Source organism: Gavialis gangeticus, unplaced genomic scaffold (genome assembly GCF_001723915.1).
Source record: "Gavialis gangeticus isolate Ggan-Ray unplaced genomic scaffold, GavGan_comp1, whole genome shotgun sequence".
Classification (NCBI taxonomy): Eukaryota; Metazoa; Chordata; order Crocodylia; family Gavialidae; genus Gavialis; species Gavialis gangeticus.
In genome coordinates, this window is record NW_017728992.1 from 184,973,245 (window position 1) to 184,986,888 (window position 13,644).

Consider the following 13,644-nt stretch of genomic DNA (forward strand, 5'->3'; position numbering starts at 1 on the left):
GTTAGGGCGGCTAGGAGCTGGAACCAACTTCCAAGGGAAGTGGTGCTGGCCCCTACCCTGGGGGTCTTTAAGAAGAGGCTGGATGCCTACCTGGCTGGACTCATTTGAGTCCCGTTTCTCTTTTTGGGGTTTTTTGTTGTTCTCCCGTCCTGGCGGGGGGTCGGGCTAGAAGATCTACTAGGTCCCTTCTGACCCTTAATCTATGAATCTATGAATTCTTCTTGTTGCCCATCAACTGCTGAGCCAGAGACCATCACTATCACTACTCTTTTTTTTAGATTCAGGTCTGGGAAGCCTATGTAGAGCCTTAGTGGAGTTTCTTGCTCTCTTTACAACCATGCAGTCCAAGTCAGTATTGAAAGCCAATTCCTGTGTCCCTCAGAGATTTCAATCTAGTGCTAACTAAACAGATGCCACCATGTTTGTATATAGGACCAATGGTAAGGTCAAATGAGGATGAAAACTAGAGAAAAAAAATCTTTTGATTTTTTTTTTTCTGTCTTACCAAGTGTGAGATAGGCCTTCTCTAGATTTCCAGATGTTTCACTTTTAATGACTTCTTCAATATCTTTCCCATGCAGCTAAAGAAACAATGAAACAAATTCATCAGGAGAGTTAATGGTTGTGCAGGGTTATCCGACTAGCAAAGAACCAGCACTGAATTTCTGGGCAGATGGCACTTCACATACCAAAAAAATGACTTAGGTGAGAATGGTCCTTTTCACGGCTTTCAGGATACAACTCTCCTTTAATTCTCACAGAAGGGCAAATGGCTCAAGCTGTCTCAGAGGATTGGATCCTTAGCTGGTATACATGTTCATAGCTCCACCACATCAGTGTGCTGATTTTTCATCAGGTGGCACAGAATCTCTCATGTATGATGAAACAGTGCTGGTATCCAATAAGTCTAACAATGAATCATCTGATAGCTTTCTTCTTGGGGAGACTGACAACCAAGAGAGATTGTTTGAGCTTTCCCTAGCTCTAGCCAAGGATTTAGATGGTTCCCAGACTGTCCAGGTACATTTTGGGCTATGGTGCTTTATCAGGCACAAGAAGTTTTGTAACCTTTGCTTTTTGGGTCCACACAGTTTTGAGTTCTGCTCAGGTTTTGTATCATGCTGTAGGGAGGGCGCTGTCCAAAGGAAGGAGGGAAGGGGAAGAAGAGCCTAACACCTTAAAATATAAGCCATACTCACTTTTCTGAATTAAAGAAAATATTCTCTTTGCAAAAAAAGGAGATAATTTCCCCAGGCTCTGCTTTGCTTGTTGGAATCTCAGTATTCCCCTGCTCTGCACTATCTACAGATGCTGGAGATGGGCAAAACTTGGCAGTGTTTTTAGGTTTAAATTTGCAAAAAATGGGGCTTGATTTGGATATGGCCTTATTTATCTGAACACCACCAATAGACAGCTCAGGATTAGCGTTTGGACACATGGTTGTAGCCTTGGCCCACTGCTATTTCAAATACAGTTGGGCAGGATGTGGATGGGTTGGTTTTGGAAATCTGATCTGTCTGGCTTTTGTTAAATCCCAAAGCCAGGGTATTTTGGATAGGAGGCTCATTTATCTGAACCCCTGGAGATGGAGCCATCATAAGGAAAGTGTGTCAAATAAATGGCTCAGGGTTTCTTTTTTCTCCATCCACAAACCAAAGTTTGGAGAATATTGTGAATATATTTCCAACTTCTTTTCTTACCAGTGTTTTTTTCCATCTGCAGAGTCTGTGGTTCTAATTATGTGCTGAACATAGAATAAGTTTAGGGAATAAATACAAGTTCTCTGCCTTATTTATGTTCAGGCCTTCAAACACATTGACACTTCTACTTTTTTTTAGGAATTTAAATCAACAAGATCCTAAATACTCCAAATGATGGAGTACCTACTACTTCTCTAGGGGGACATTTCCCTTGTCTAATGCATCTAATTGATAGGGTAAAAGGCATTCAGTTGTGAGTGCTTTGTAAAGACCAATGAACTTTGTCTAGACAAGCCTGAAATTCATTTGGACCATATAAAACCAATGCTCCTTACAGTTCTGATGTTTTGGCTCTGCATTGCAGTAGCAAGAACAGAGCTGCTATGGTCTCAGTGGCAGCTACAGATGGGATTAACTTGCAACGTTTAAATCAAAACATTCTCAATATTCAGGGCCATGTGCTGATGAGGGTTTCATTCACATCCCTCCTCTAACAAACATATATTCTGAGAGAAAATGTTTCTATTGGTGTGCTTCCTTCCACCTAGTTACCCGAAGCAAGCCATCTTACCAATTCCAAACAAGACTTAAGGAAAAGAGGTCAATTTTCTTATACTGGAGAAGAGCAAGAGCCAGCAGGTGAGAGACCTTCTCTTCTGAACTCTCTTTTATGGAGGCTGAAGGATCAGGATGAGAGGTAGGTTTCCACTTACCAAGGTTCTGCTTCAGGTTAGGAGAGAAGGAGGGAAAACCATCCCTTGGCAGGTGTCTCTCGTGACATTGCTATGAGACTGGGGAAAGGTCACCCTCCCTTTCATTCCCAGAGTTGTGAGAAGGACAGAACGACCTTCAAACTTACTTTCCTGGAGCTTATGGGGCAGGTCACTGAAAGTCAATGGAGCAACATCCATTACATCAGTTGAGGATGTTGCATATACATATGTTACTAGATATTTGCAACCAGTGTTTTAAATGACAGATAAAGGCTTGTATGCTCCAAATGTAATTTGTTCCAGCAAGCTACTTCTCGGCTCCAAACTCTATAATACATATCAAAGAACAAAAGAGCTTACCTTTTCATAGGCCTGAAAGGTAGCTCTCAGTTGCTTGACATTTCTCTTCGCTAAAATAACATTGAAAGCCAGTTCCTCTGTCCCCCAGCGGCCTTCCCCTGCCTGAAAGATTGAATGGTAGTACTAACATGTGGCAGTATTATTTAAAAATGTATCACTGAACACAACAACTCCAATTCGGTTGTCACCCTAACATTGCCTTGGTGTAATGCCTTAGCAACACCATGGAAAAAGGTGACCTCTGACAGTTGGGTATTTCTCCATTCTTGTACTTACTTCATATAGATTTTTAGCATCTTGCTCAGCGAGCTCTGCATTGATGTTCTCCTTTTCATCTCTGTCAGCCTGTAAAAAGTGAGAGTAGGTTACAAAGAGGAAATGCTGATCCCTGGTAACAGAATAGCTGCTTGCAGGCTGATTCATAGCAGTATTTTTGCTGCCATCTACTGACCATTGTCCATACCACCTGAATCCCCTTCCATTTACCAGGCTTTCTAGTTCTATTGACTTCAGTGTTAAGCATCGATGTAAACCCAGACAGAATCTAGCCCCATAGCTTTTGCTGTACTGGGGACACATTAATTAGGACCCATATCTTGTCTCCTACAAAACCAGTGCTAAACCTGTTGCCTCAGGAACAGGTGTAAAGATCCTATAATTCACTTAGAGTTATGCAGTGTGTATCAGGGAACCAGAAGCTCCTGCGACTTTAAGAAAGAGACTGCAGCAGACATGTCCCCAGGCAGCTGAACATAGGCTAGCTGCAGAAGAGTGGGCAGCTAGGGATCTATAGGCTGCAAGCGCTTACTGCATGGCTCGCTGCCCAGCAATAAGACAGTAGGGCAGAGCAGGGGAAGGCAGCAAAGGAGCACTGTAGCCTAGCTGCAGGAACAGCAGGAAGCTGTGCAGTAACCTGGGAGGATGCACCTGTGGCCCACCAGAGGAACACCTGACTGGAAAAGGAGGAGTCCAGGGAATAGAAATGCAGGTTCCTGAGGCAGACGGGCAATGCAGCCCTGATCTCTCCTGCCAGCTCTGGCTGGCAGAGAGCGGAAGCTGCAGCCTGGGCCAGGTAATCCCAGGGGCTAAGGGGGCCAGTTAGTGGGGAGATGGCTTTTGCAGTGTACGGTGACCCAGAAGCAGGGGCTTTGAGTGCTTGTGTTAGAAGTGGTTGCTTGCATTTCTGTTCTATTTTTAAATTGGAGGATCAAGCTGTGGATGTAGGGGCAGATTGGAGGCCATCTACTAGGTGCCTGGGGCACTTGGGGTTTCAAGCCCTGTAAAGGGGTGAGAAAGAGCGGGAGCAAGACAGCATGCAGCCAAGAGGGCCAGAGCCTGAACCTTGCAAGTGAGAGGCAGGGGGAAGGCTAGAGCCGAGAGGGCCAGAGCCTGTGCCCCGAGAGAGAGGCACAAGAGAGAAGAGACTGAGGCTCAGAAGCTGAGCTAGAGCAAGTCAGCCTAGGCTAGAAGTCTGCAGCTAAAGCAAGCAGAGGTTAAGGCCAAGAGGACTGAATCCTATATAGGCTGTACTGGGATCAAGAGTAATACCCAGGAGGCATGTGTGTGGCTATGGGGAAAGCCAGAGGCCATGATTAACACCCTTAAGGTGATGCTTGAGGGCAATTCTGGTGTGGGACTCAAGTGGAGAAAGAAGTGGACTGAGGGTTACTTTGGGGCCCTGGAGCAGCCTCCCTAAAGGATGAGAATATCCATCAAGGGGTGGCAAGCGAGATGAACAAGGGAGGGTACTCTGAAGATCCAAGGTGAGGCAGGGAAAACTTGGTCACCAGAGGGCACCATGGCCATCCTTGGGGGGCTAGAGCCTGCTATGAGTGCTATGTAGGGAAAACCTCCCAAGTCATCCATCACTCTCTAGAACAGCATTGCTCAACCAGTGGGTCGCGACCCAAAATTGGATCACAAGAATATATGAAAGGGTCGTGAAAAAACTTTAAAAATGGATCAACAAACATTAAAAATGGATTCTTTTTTAAAGGAGAAAAACATGGGAAACCATGGCTTTTCCCTTGCAGGCTGGCAGAGTTCCAGCCTGCAAGGGGCTGCTTGGGCCCCTCCTGGCCCACGCACTGGGGGCTAGGGCCTGGGGGCAGGGGCAGCAGGTTGGGAGTGAGGGGCACTGCTCTAGGACATAAACCATCCTTGTGCTAGGTGTGAGACCTCCTAGGGAGCCTGGAGGAATGTCGGTTACCACTGCTGGTTTAAAGAAAGATTTCCAGTACTTCTGGTAAAGTACCGCCACTGTGGAGTTGGCTGTCCCTTGGTGTCATTAATGTGCCCCTCTTGTTCCTGGTTATTAGAAGTGCATCAGTACTGCTCCCTAACACTTGCGTTGTTAGTGTTACCTGAAGCCTGTACTACAATTCTTAGTAAAAATATCAACACCAAATCTATGACTATTCTTTTGTTTGATCCATTCCCCTTCCCATGTACTGCACCTTTCCCCATCCAAGTAGCTCTCACAGACACGTTAATTCTTTTTTTTTTTCTGTGTCATAACTCTAAAATAAATTATAAGCTCATTTAGGCTGGGACTTTTTTTACAGTGTTTTAAACACCTGAAATTAGTTCAGCATTCTAGGCATTACAATAACCCAAATGATGATACAATTAATAATGATAAATACAGTATCTTCAGTGTATTAGGACTTGTAGATTAACTTTGTATTTTTCCAGTACCCATTTAGTTATGATGCTAGATGATGTTTGAAGACCATAGGCTTCGATGTTTTGTGGATTTTAATGCAAGAAACCTATGTACAAACTACATGTTTATATTTTTATAATATATACACCAAAGAAAACATTGTTTTGGGGTTTGGCATGTAATAGAAATAGTCTAACCCATACCTGTAGCACAGAAACCAGTATTGTCCTTAGTGAGCCACTTGTGTCACTTTTAACATCAGACTCTAGGTCCTGCTCAAAGACTATTAAGAAAGAAGCCTGTAAGATTTCATGTACGGATAAAGGCTGATAGATTGTCTTTAAAGAGTATTTTAAACATAAATATCACTTACGCTTTTTGTAAGCCTTCTTTATCGCTTCAATTTGCTGGGATAAGCAAGCAAACAAACAAACAAAAAAGGTCAGTAATATGTCCATATTGCTTGGGGTTTTAGATGCTTCAATGATGAGATTAGAGCCCAGATAAAATAAGGATATTGAATAGGGATCACACAGTGGGCCAGGCCCTCACTCTGATTCAGTTCTGATTTAGAAAATCCCCTAAGAGCATGTTTAAATCCAGCCTTATTCAGGATAGCACTTAAACACCTGCTCAGCATTATCCATATGTATAAGTCTTTTTGATTTCAGTGGGGTTTATACATATGCGGAACTGCTGTTCTAAGGAGGGTCATGTTCCTGAACTGGACCTTTCAGCTGCTCCGAATGATGCCTAGGATTCTTACTGTTGCCTTAAGCAGGGGATTCCTTCAGCATAAATGCTTCTGTGTATTTTAATGTCGGATGTCTCCATCAGGCGACTCACTCCCACTCTTACCTGAAGGAGGTATGTGTTAGAACAGTAGGTGCCAACTTTCTTGGCAGATGTGCCACAAATTAGCCCCCTCCCCTGGTTGTCTCGTTTATCCTCTTCCTCTGTCTCTGCTTTCTGTTCCTTGCTCTGCATTTCCTACCCCGCATGCTGTGTTGCTCTCTATTTCCTTCCCTATCTGCCACACACACTATTTCCTGCCCTGTGTGCTGCCTGTCCCACCATGTGCTGCTGCCCATGCTACTTGTGGCACATGCGCCACAGATTACTATGTCTGCATTAGAAGATAATGAAGATAGTGAAGGAACACTACTTTTGCACTGATGGGACTCAATGCAATATTCTTTATCTAACTACATTGTATTTGGTGCCATTTCCTTAAGAACAATGTTGGTGACATGTGTATGACAGACTCCGTTGGGCTCCAGCCACTAGCAAGAAATGCACCCCCTATGCTTTTCAGGTATGCCATATCATCCTCTAGAGGGTGATGGTGATGGGCACAAACTGGTGTGCTTGAGCTGACATATAACAGTGGTGGGAAATTCACCAACCTGATTGGTCCTTGTGCAGAGAATCTCGATCAGTAGTGACTCATCAGTGCCGCCACCTTTCATTGCTTTCTGAAGCTCTCGGGCTTCGTATTCACAAGGAGGACCTAACAGAGCCAATGCAGTCTTTTCAAAATTCCCACTGAGTTCTCCTTTCAGCACCTCTTCCAAATCCTAAGAGCAGAGCCAGAAGGGTTAGTTCCAGAGCTGGGGGGGGATCTGCATTTTTGCTTCTGCACGAAATTTCACAAAGGATGTTCTCTTCTGAAATGGAGCAAAACCGTTAAAAAAAATCTTGCAAAACTAAATCCCTTCAAATCATTCTTTGGGTTGATTGAAATGATTTATTTAAAGACAACAAATCATTCCATTTCAAATTTGACATGTTTTATATTATGCAATATAAAATAGTCAAAAAGTGAAAGGAAAAAATCATTTTGATGCAGAAGAACTGAATGATTTTGCTCTGAAAAGGCCAAAATACAATGTTTTGTTTCTATCAAAATACTTTAAAATTTTTTTATTAGAATCAAATTTTAGCAAAATAAATGTGTTTCTAGGAATGGAGAATGATTTATTTGGAGAAATCAGCATATGCTGATGGAAAAATATTTAATCTGGAAAATTTCTGATTAGCTCTTGTTGATTCATAACTTTAAAAATCTCTGGAAAATGTTATTTATAAAGTTTAGATCTTTGGTAAATGAAAAGTAATGTTTATTGTTGTCTTTAGTGATCTGTTTTAAGTGATTTGACAATGACTGATTCCTGTGCTATAGGAAGTCTTTCACAAATTCAGACCAAAGAAAAAAGAAATGTACTTTTAAATCTATGGGGCTTGAATCCCCTTTCACTTTCAGCAATGTACATCAACAGTCATGTTACTGAAGTCAAAAGACTCACATCAGTGTAAAAGTGCTGTTAAGTGAAAGCAGAACTGAGATGTACAGCTCCGTGGCTTGAGCTGAAACTGCTTGCTACAGTCTCTCGAGAGACTCATGCTGTACCGGCAAGTTTGATGTCTCCCAAAAGTGACAAACACCCCAAATGTTGGGTTGGTTATGAATTTCCGAAGTCTATGTTGTCATAACTGTGATGTGTCATGATCTGATAATTTCAGAATCCATGGAAAATGCTTTAAATATGCACTATGGAACATTTTTTCTTGTCCTTAAGAAAATTTTGTCCTGGCTAAATTTTTACTGCATTCAGCTTTGACCTGTAGGTGGATTTTGGGGCCCAGTGCTCCCACCCTTCCTGATTGATTAATGACTTGATCTGCAGGTGGACCTTAACTGACCACTAATTTAAGGCTAGCAGAATTCAGTCCTTTCCCCAAAGTAGTGTTTCGAGAGTAGTGTGTCCCTAAAGTATCTTTCTCATCTCTAAATTCCTCAGGCAGCTAGTCCTTCCCTTCAGCACCCAAGTACCAAAACAAAATTCTGACATTTTGAACTGTATTTGGAATCCAGATTTTGCACTGATGTAAATCAGAAGTCCATCAATTTAAGTTAATACAATTACACCTGGGTAAAACTGGCATAAATGAGATCAAAGAAGTCTCTCTGACTCTGCATTGCTCTCAAAGGGATTTCTGAAGGGAATTTCCATTCCTACTTTCAGTGCATTTTTTACTCTCTGTTTCATGCATTCAGGCTCTGCTGAATTTTAGATAAAATGTTTTAAATTGGTAAAGGCCAATTTCCATTAACCAAGCAGTCTATGAGGCCCAAGATGATTAATTTGAAATGATTACAGGGTCATAAATTAACTCCTTAATTCTGTACCTCGATGAGTTGCTATATATATAGAATCATCCAAAGGGGAGAAATGTAGAGGCACATTTCTGAACCCAGAGCACCGGGTTCAAAATGAGCCATGGCAGCAGCAACTGAGACCCTTGAAGTGTGGGCTTGAGCCTCCCCAAGAACAGCTGAAGGTTGTTCCTAAATAGCCCAGTTGTAAATAGTTATCTGATTAGTTGGACTGAAGGGTCAAAGGCAAATGGATAGCAATACTATCCATATCACTCCTTTCTGTCCCATTGGCTACAGGAGATGGTGGGTCTTACCTATGCTAGCCCCATGTACCTTCTAGGCTAGGTGGCCCATGACTGACTGTGAAATACCTTGCTATACATGGTTTTGTACTTCTCTTTCACTTGTTGCCTTTGCTCTGATGATCGACTGGACAGAATTTCAATAATTGTCTTTTCATCTGTTCCTAAAAAGAAAAAGAAAAAAAAGTTAATGCAAACAAAGAAATCTCTCAGATTTCATTCCTGCAGAGGGAAGAAAAGAAGGCCAAGCGCCATCTCTTCTAATTAGAAGAACATTTACTTTGGAAATTCTGCTCATGTTGACAATAGCTTCTTCTAGTGCCTAACAGTTACAACAATTACTTTTATTTTACAGCCACGTCCAGTGTTCAGAACATGAAGTGAAAGTGCCAATGCTATTTAAAGCTCAACTATTATTAAGAGGTGCAGACAAAGGCATAGAAGGGCAGCATGGGTCAGTGCTGGCTCCTGCTGCGCTGATTCCAGCAGCCGGGTCAATTGCTAGGGCGGCAGCAGCTGCTTTTGCATGGTCCCCCCCAAAGGTAGATGCTGTCTGTCTCAGTTACGCTCCTGGGCACAGATCTCACGTTTCAGGGTAAAACAACCCTTGCAGTAGCAGGACACGGGCTGCCACTGGCTGCCTGCTTTCCTCTGGCAGGTTAGAGTGCTATGTTGTGTGTCTATATGACAAGCCTGACTGTGCAGTCTTAGTAACAGGTTAGACAACAAGTTGTATGGATGGCTTGGACAGGGGTTGGACTGCCTTAGGTGAGGGGTTGGACTAGATGACTTCCAGAGGTCTCTTCCAGCCCTACTTTTCTATGATTAACCCTTCAAGAATAAGGAAGGAATTTTACCCGGTAAGGCACTGAAGATGTAGCTGGGTGTATTAACTGTTGTGTTTGGAAATTAGCCTACTTGGAAGGACCAGTTATTGATCGCTGCTGGAATCTAGTTATCATTATACCAGTGGTCTGATCCAGCCCAGCATAGCCTGTGAGAAGTTAACCTTTTTAAGTCAGTGGCAAAAAGCTCATTGACTTCAGTGAAAGTGGGATCAAGCCTACAGCAGTGTCAATCTTTGCTCTTTTACAGCTAGACCTACAAAAGGATTTAAGTGCCTGACTGTCAGTTCAAGAACCTGAATCCAGAATTTAGATCCTCAAAACCTCCATGTAGCAGCCCACTAACTCTGTAGGTAGCTGAGTTCCCTCAGTGCCATATGCCATACACCTGGCTCACAATGTCAGAGCCAGAGGGTTGTGAGCATGGATACTATCATCAACACACCAAGGCTGGGTGAGAAATGGAGAAAGGCAAATGCAAGGCAGATACAAAGAGAGGAGCGAGGGGAGAGAGTTACAATGGCAAGAAAAGAGCCAATAATGTTTTGACACAGAAAGGAAGAGCTGTGACAGGGTGGGGAGGCAGCATCTGAGGATCTGTCATTTTTACTTACGTTTCCTATCTGCCGCTATGATCCTACACGTTGCTAATACAGTCAGAGTACCATCGATGTCCAGCCTACCTAACAGAAAGCTTTGCCTATACCAGTGACATTGCCTTGGAGCAATGGTGAGTGGATCTCTCAGGAACAGCTTGATAACAAGACTGACCTTAAAAGATTTAGCCACTAGGAAAAATGATTGTCTCACCCCTTTCAAGTGCTTTTAATTCTCCTTCCCTAATTGAAAGAAAACTCGAGGTCTGCAATAAACAGCACAAAGGCAACTCACTAAATAGTTACCCCATCCTGCATGGTTCCCTGTCTGTGCTCTGTGTGCAGATGTTTGTGCTAAACAAAGATGCTCACATCCATTAGCCAGTGTTTGTGGCACTCCAGCCAGCAGGCTAATGATCTGGGATGCAAGCTTTAATGACATCACAAGAGAGAGATCATTTTAATCATGTGCTCCAGCGCATTGTATAATTGCACCCAATTGCATGAGTCATCGTTAACTTGAGCTGGAGGGGAAAATGTTTAATGTATTTGTAAAGGGCACATAAGTCAATGAGATGGAGACACTGGTGAAATGTCGGTGAGGCACCGAAGGGATCATGTGTCAGGTGAACTGAGCTCGCTGCCTTGTGCCAGCCAGCAGTGACTTATTGTTTCCTTGTGCCTCCTCTGTCTGTATCCACCAGTGATCTCTTTTCTTAAAACACAGCCTGTGAGCTCTTTGAGGCAGGGACTGCCTTTATCTTTTGTGCCTAAATAGTACATAGTGCTGTGGGAACCTAGTCCTGAACAGGGCTTCTGGGTCCTATAGATACAATAAACAGATGATAACAACAAAAATAAATAAAATATCTGTATTTAGAAGCATTTGACTCATTCCCATCTGCACATGGATGCTGTCCAGATAGTCAGCAAAGAACAAGGATATGGGATTAGGTTTAATAGTTCCTGGTTAAAAGCCTAAGAGTAGGTCAGATGCATTGTTAGACACGGTGGTGCTTTGTCACTGCACCCAGCTGGTGTGGAGGCATGTCCTCTGTGTGGCTGTCTTGGTTGGAGGATTGGGTAAGGAAGACGTGTCCCTCAAATTCAGGTGTCCTAGATGGCTGCCAGTGTAGCCTACCCCTTATGCCAGCACTGCAGCAGAATTATTTCCAGCTCCCTTAGCTTGCCCTGATCAGCCAGTCTGCTACTTCTGTTATCAGGATTGGCAACTTGATGAGTCTATTGTAGTAAAAAATGCCAGCTTCACCTTACCCCCTGGGTGAAAGCCACACTTAACATACCAGGGATTGATTTAAAGCCCAACTCTGTGAGATGCCAACTGGCTTCTCTGTCTGATGACTTTAGTGGAAGCTAGAGGTGGTCAGAAGCTTAGGGGAAGTGCTAAGGACTTCCTTGGATTGGCCCTGTAAGGAGGACAAAGTACTGGGGGAGGAACATTTGTCTTGATTGGGTGGTGATTTCCTTCTTCATCATTGGGTCAGACAGGAACCTGATGTGGACTAACTATGTATAGATATTAAATGAACAGCTAGTATACATCCTAAGGGGGCATATTAATACTGCATATTAAATGCTTATAAAATGTTTTATATTGTATCTATATGATGCTGTGTGAGTATCTAAATTCATGTATACACAGAGGGTAGGGTATGTGAACTTTAGGGTTCATAGAAAGCTGAAACATTAACTCTGGACAGATCAAGCCAGCTGTTTTGTTCCAAGCTTGTACTTGGGCTCATGGGGTTTTGTCCTTTATATTAAAAACAAGAGCATTCTTACCCATCCCTTTGCAAGCTTTGTGTAGTTTCTTGGCATCCCGTTCTGCATCAAAACTGTGATGGTGTCGTGTGGTTGACTAGAAAAGCAGAGACAACAGTAAGTGGAAAATAATTCAGCAGTGAGCTGTCTGAATTGTATTACATGGAATGTGGGCCAGAGTGGGTTTGATGGCCATCTGATATTTATTCACAATGTTTTGACTCACTCCTTACCTACACAGAACTCCTATTGACTCAATCAGGTAAAAACTGAGGGCTAGAGTATACAGATCTTACCAGTAAACCCTTGCACAAATGGTTCCTTCCAATTAATGAGATTATTTATAGCATGAAAAAAGTGATCACCAGTGTACACACTAGCTCTGAGTGAGGTCTTGAGGATCTAGCCTAGGGTTGTCCAACTGGTGGACCCTGAGATCCTTCCCAGCCACCACTTCCCCCACTACTCTGGCTGCAACAGCAGTTGGAGTCTCTGGGCTTCACTTAGCTCCTTTTGGCTTTTGCTTCCTGCACCAGCCCCAGAAGGTGCCATGGCAAGGTGGAGCCATTGGTTCTGCAGAAGCCCACAGCGCAGTGCAGCAGGCTGGCTGGGGGCGGGGGGGATGGTCTGCCTGTGCATGCAGTGTAGCGGTGAAGAGTGGGGCTACCTGTACATGCTGCATGGAGGCAATGTTGGGGGTCTGCCTGAGGCTCACGCTGTTGTTGCCTGTGCAGTGTGTGTCCCCTGCTTGTGTGGCCCAGGTGGGCCCCAACTGCTTAAATGTATGACGGCCCTAATCCAGCCCATGATAAAATGAAAAATAAATGCACCTATTTAAACATCCATGCTTTTGTGGATAACCTGAACTCAGATCCACTAAAGTCAAACCACGGAGGCTTAGTCCTGCAATGGTTATTTCTACAGATAGTTCGTTTTCATGGCAATAATTCTATGGATCTCACTGGAACTGGTCTAGTAAGTAAAGCAGGGGTGGGCAAAATGCAGCCCGCCAGGCCATCCCATCTGGCCCGCAGGACCCCTAAAAAATTTAGAAAATTAATATTTATCTGCCCCTGGCTGCCTGTGATGCAGCCCTCGATGGCTTGCCAAAACTCAGTAAGTGGCCCTCCGCCCAAAATAATTGCCTGCCCCTGAAGTAAAGCATTCTTAAATGAGAAAAGGTTTACAGCTTTAGCCTTTAGATATATCCATGCTTCTGGGCATATTTACACTACAGTCCAAGGTATGCCAGAAGCTTGTCTAGACATACCCATACTAGCCAGCTCAGGCTGCAGAAAGTCATATGGCGGCATAAAGTGAAAGCAAACAGATGTTCATGCCATTTGTTCTGCCACAAATGCCCAAATTCTTGGTGATGACAAAAGGTAGTATTAATTTGTGCTGCTGTTTTGTGGTAGATGCCTGTTTGTTTTAAGGCAAGAGAGAGCGGGCAGCCTAGAGCTACCTGCACTCTCCAGCCACCCCAGACAGGTGCTCCTGGGCCCAATCCTGCATACCCCT

The 13,644-nt window shown here is 43.6% G+C and overlaps 1 protein-coding gene across 1 annotated transcript in view; it reads right to left on the minus strand.

The window, feature by feature from the left end:
• ANXA13 (annexin A13) overlaps positions 1–13,426 on the minus strand; it is a 17,053-nt gene extending 3,627 nt beyond the window's left edge. Inside the window, exons 1-9 of the mRNA XM_019519534.1 lie at positions 13,394–13,426; positions 12,145–12,220; positions 8,970–9,064; positions 6,845–7,015; positions 5,812–5,845; positions 5,642–5,721; positions 3,050–3,118; positions 2,774–2,875; positions 506–581 (exon numbers count right to left, since the gene is read on the minus strand). Of these exons, the coding sequence (XP_019375079.1) occupies positions 506–581; positions 2,774–2,875; positions 3,050–3,118; positions 5,642–5,721; positions 5,812–5,845; positions 6,845–7,015; positions 8,970–9,064; positions 12,145–12,220; positions 13,394–13,426 (736 nt within the window). The remainder of the gene's footprint in view (positions 1–505; positions 582–2,773; positions 2,876–3,049; positions 3,119–5,641; positions 5,722–5,811; positions 5,846–6,844; positions 7,016–8,969; positions 9,065–12,144; positions 12,221–13,393) is intronic.
• Between the last annotated feature and the right edge of the window lie 218 nt (positions 13,427–13,644).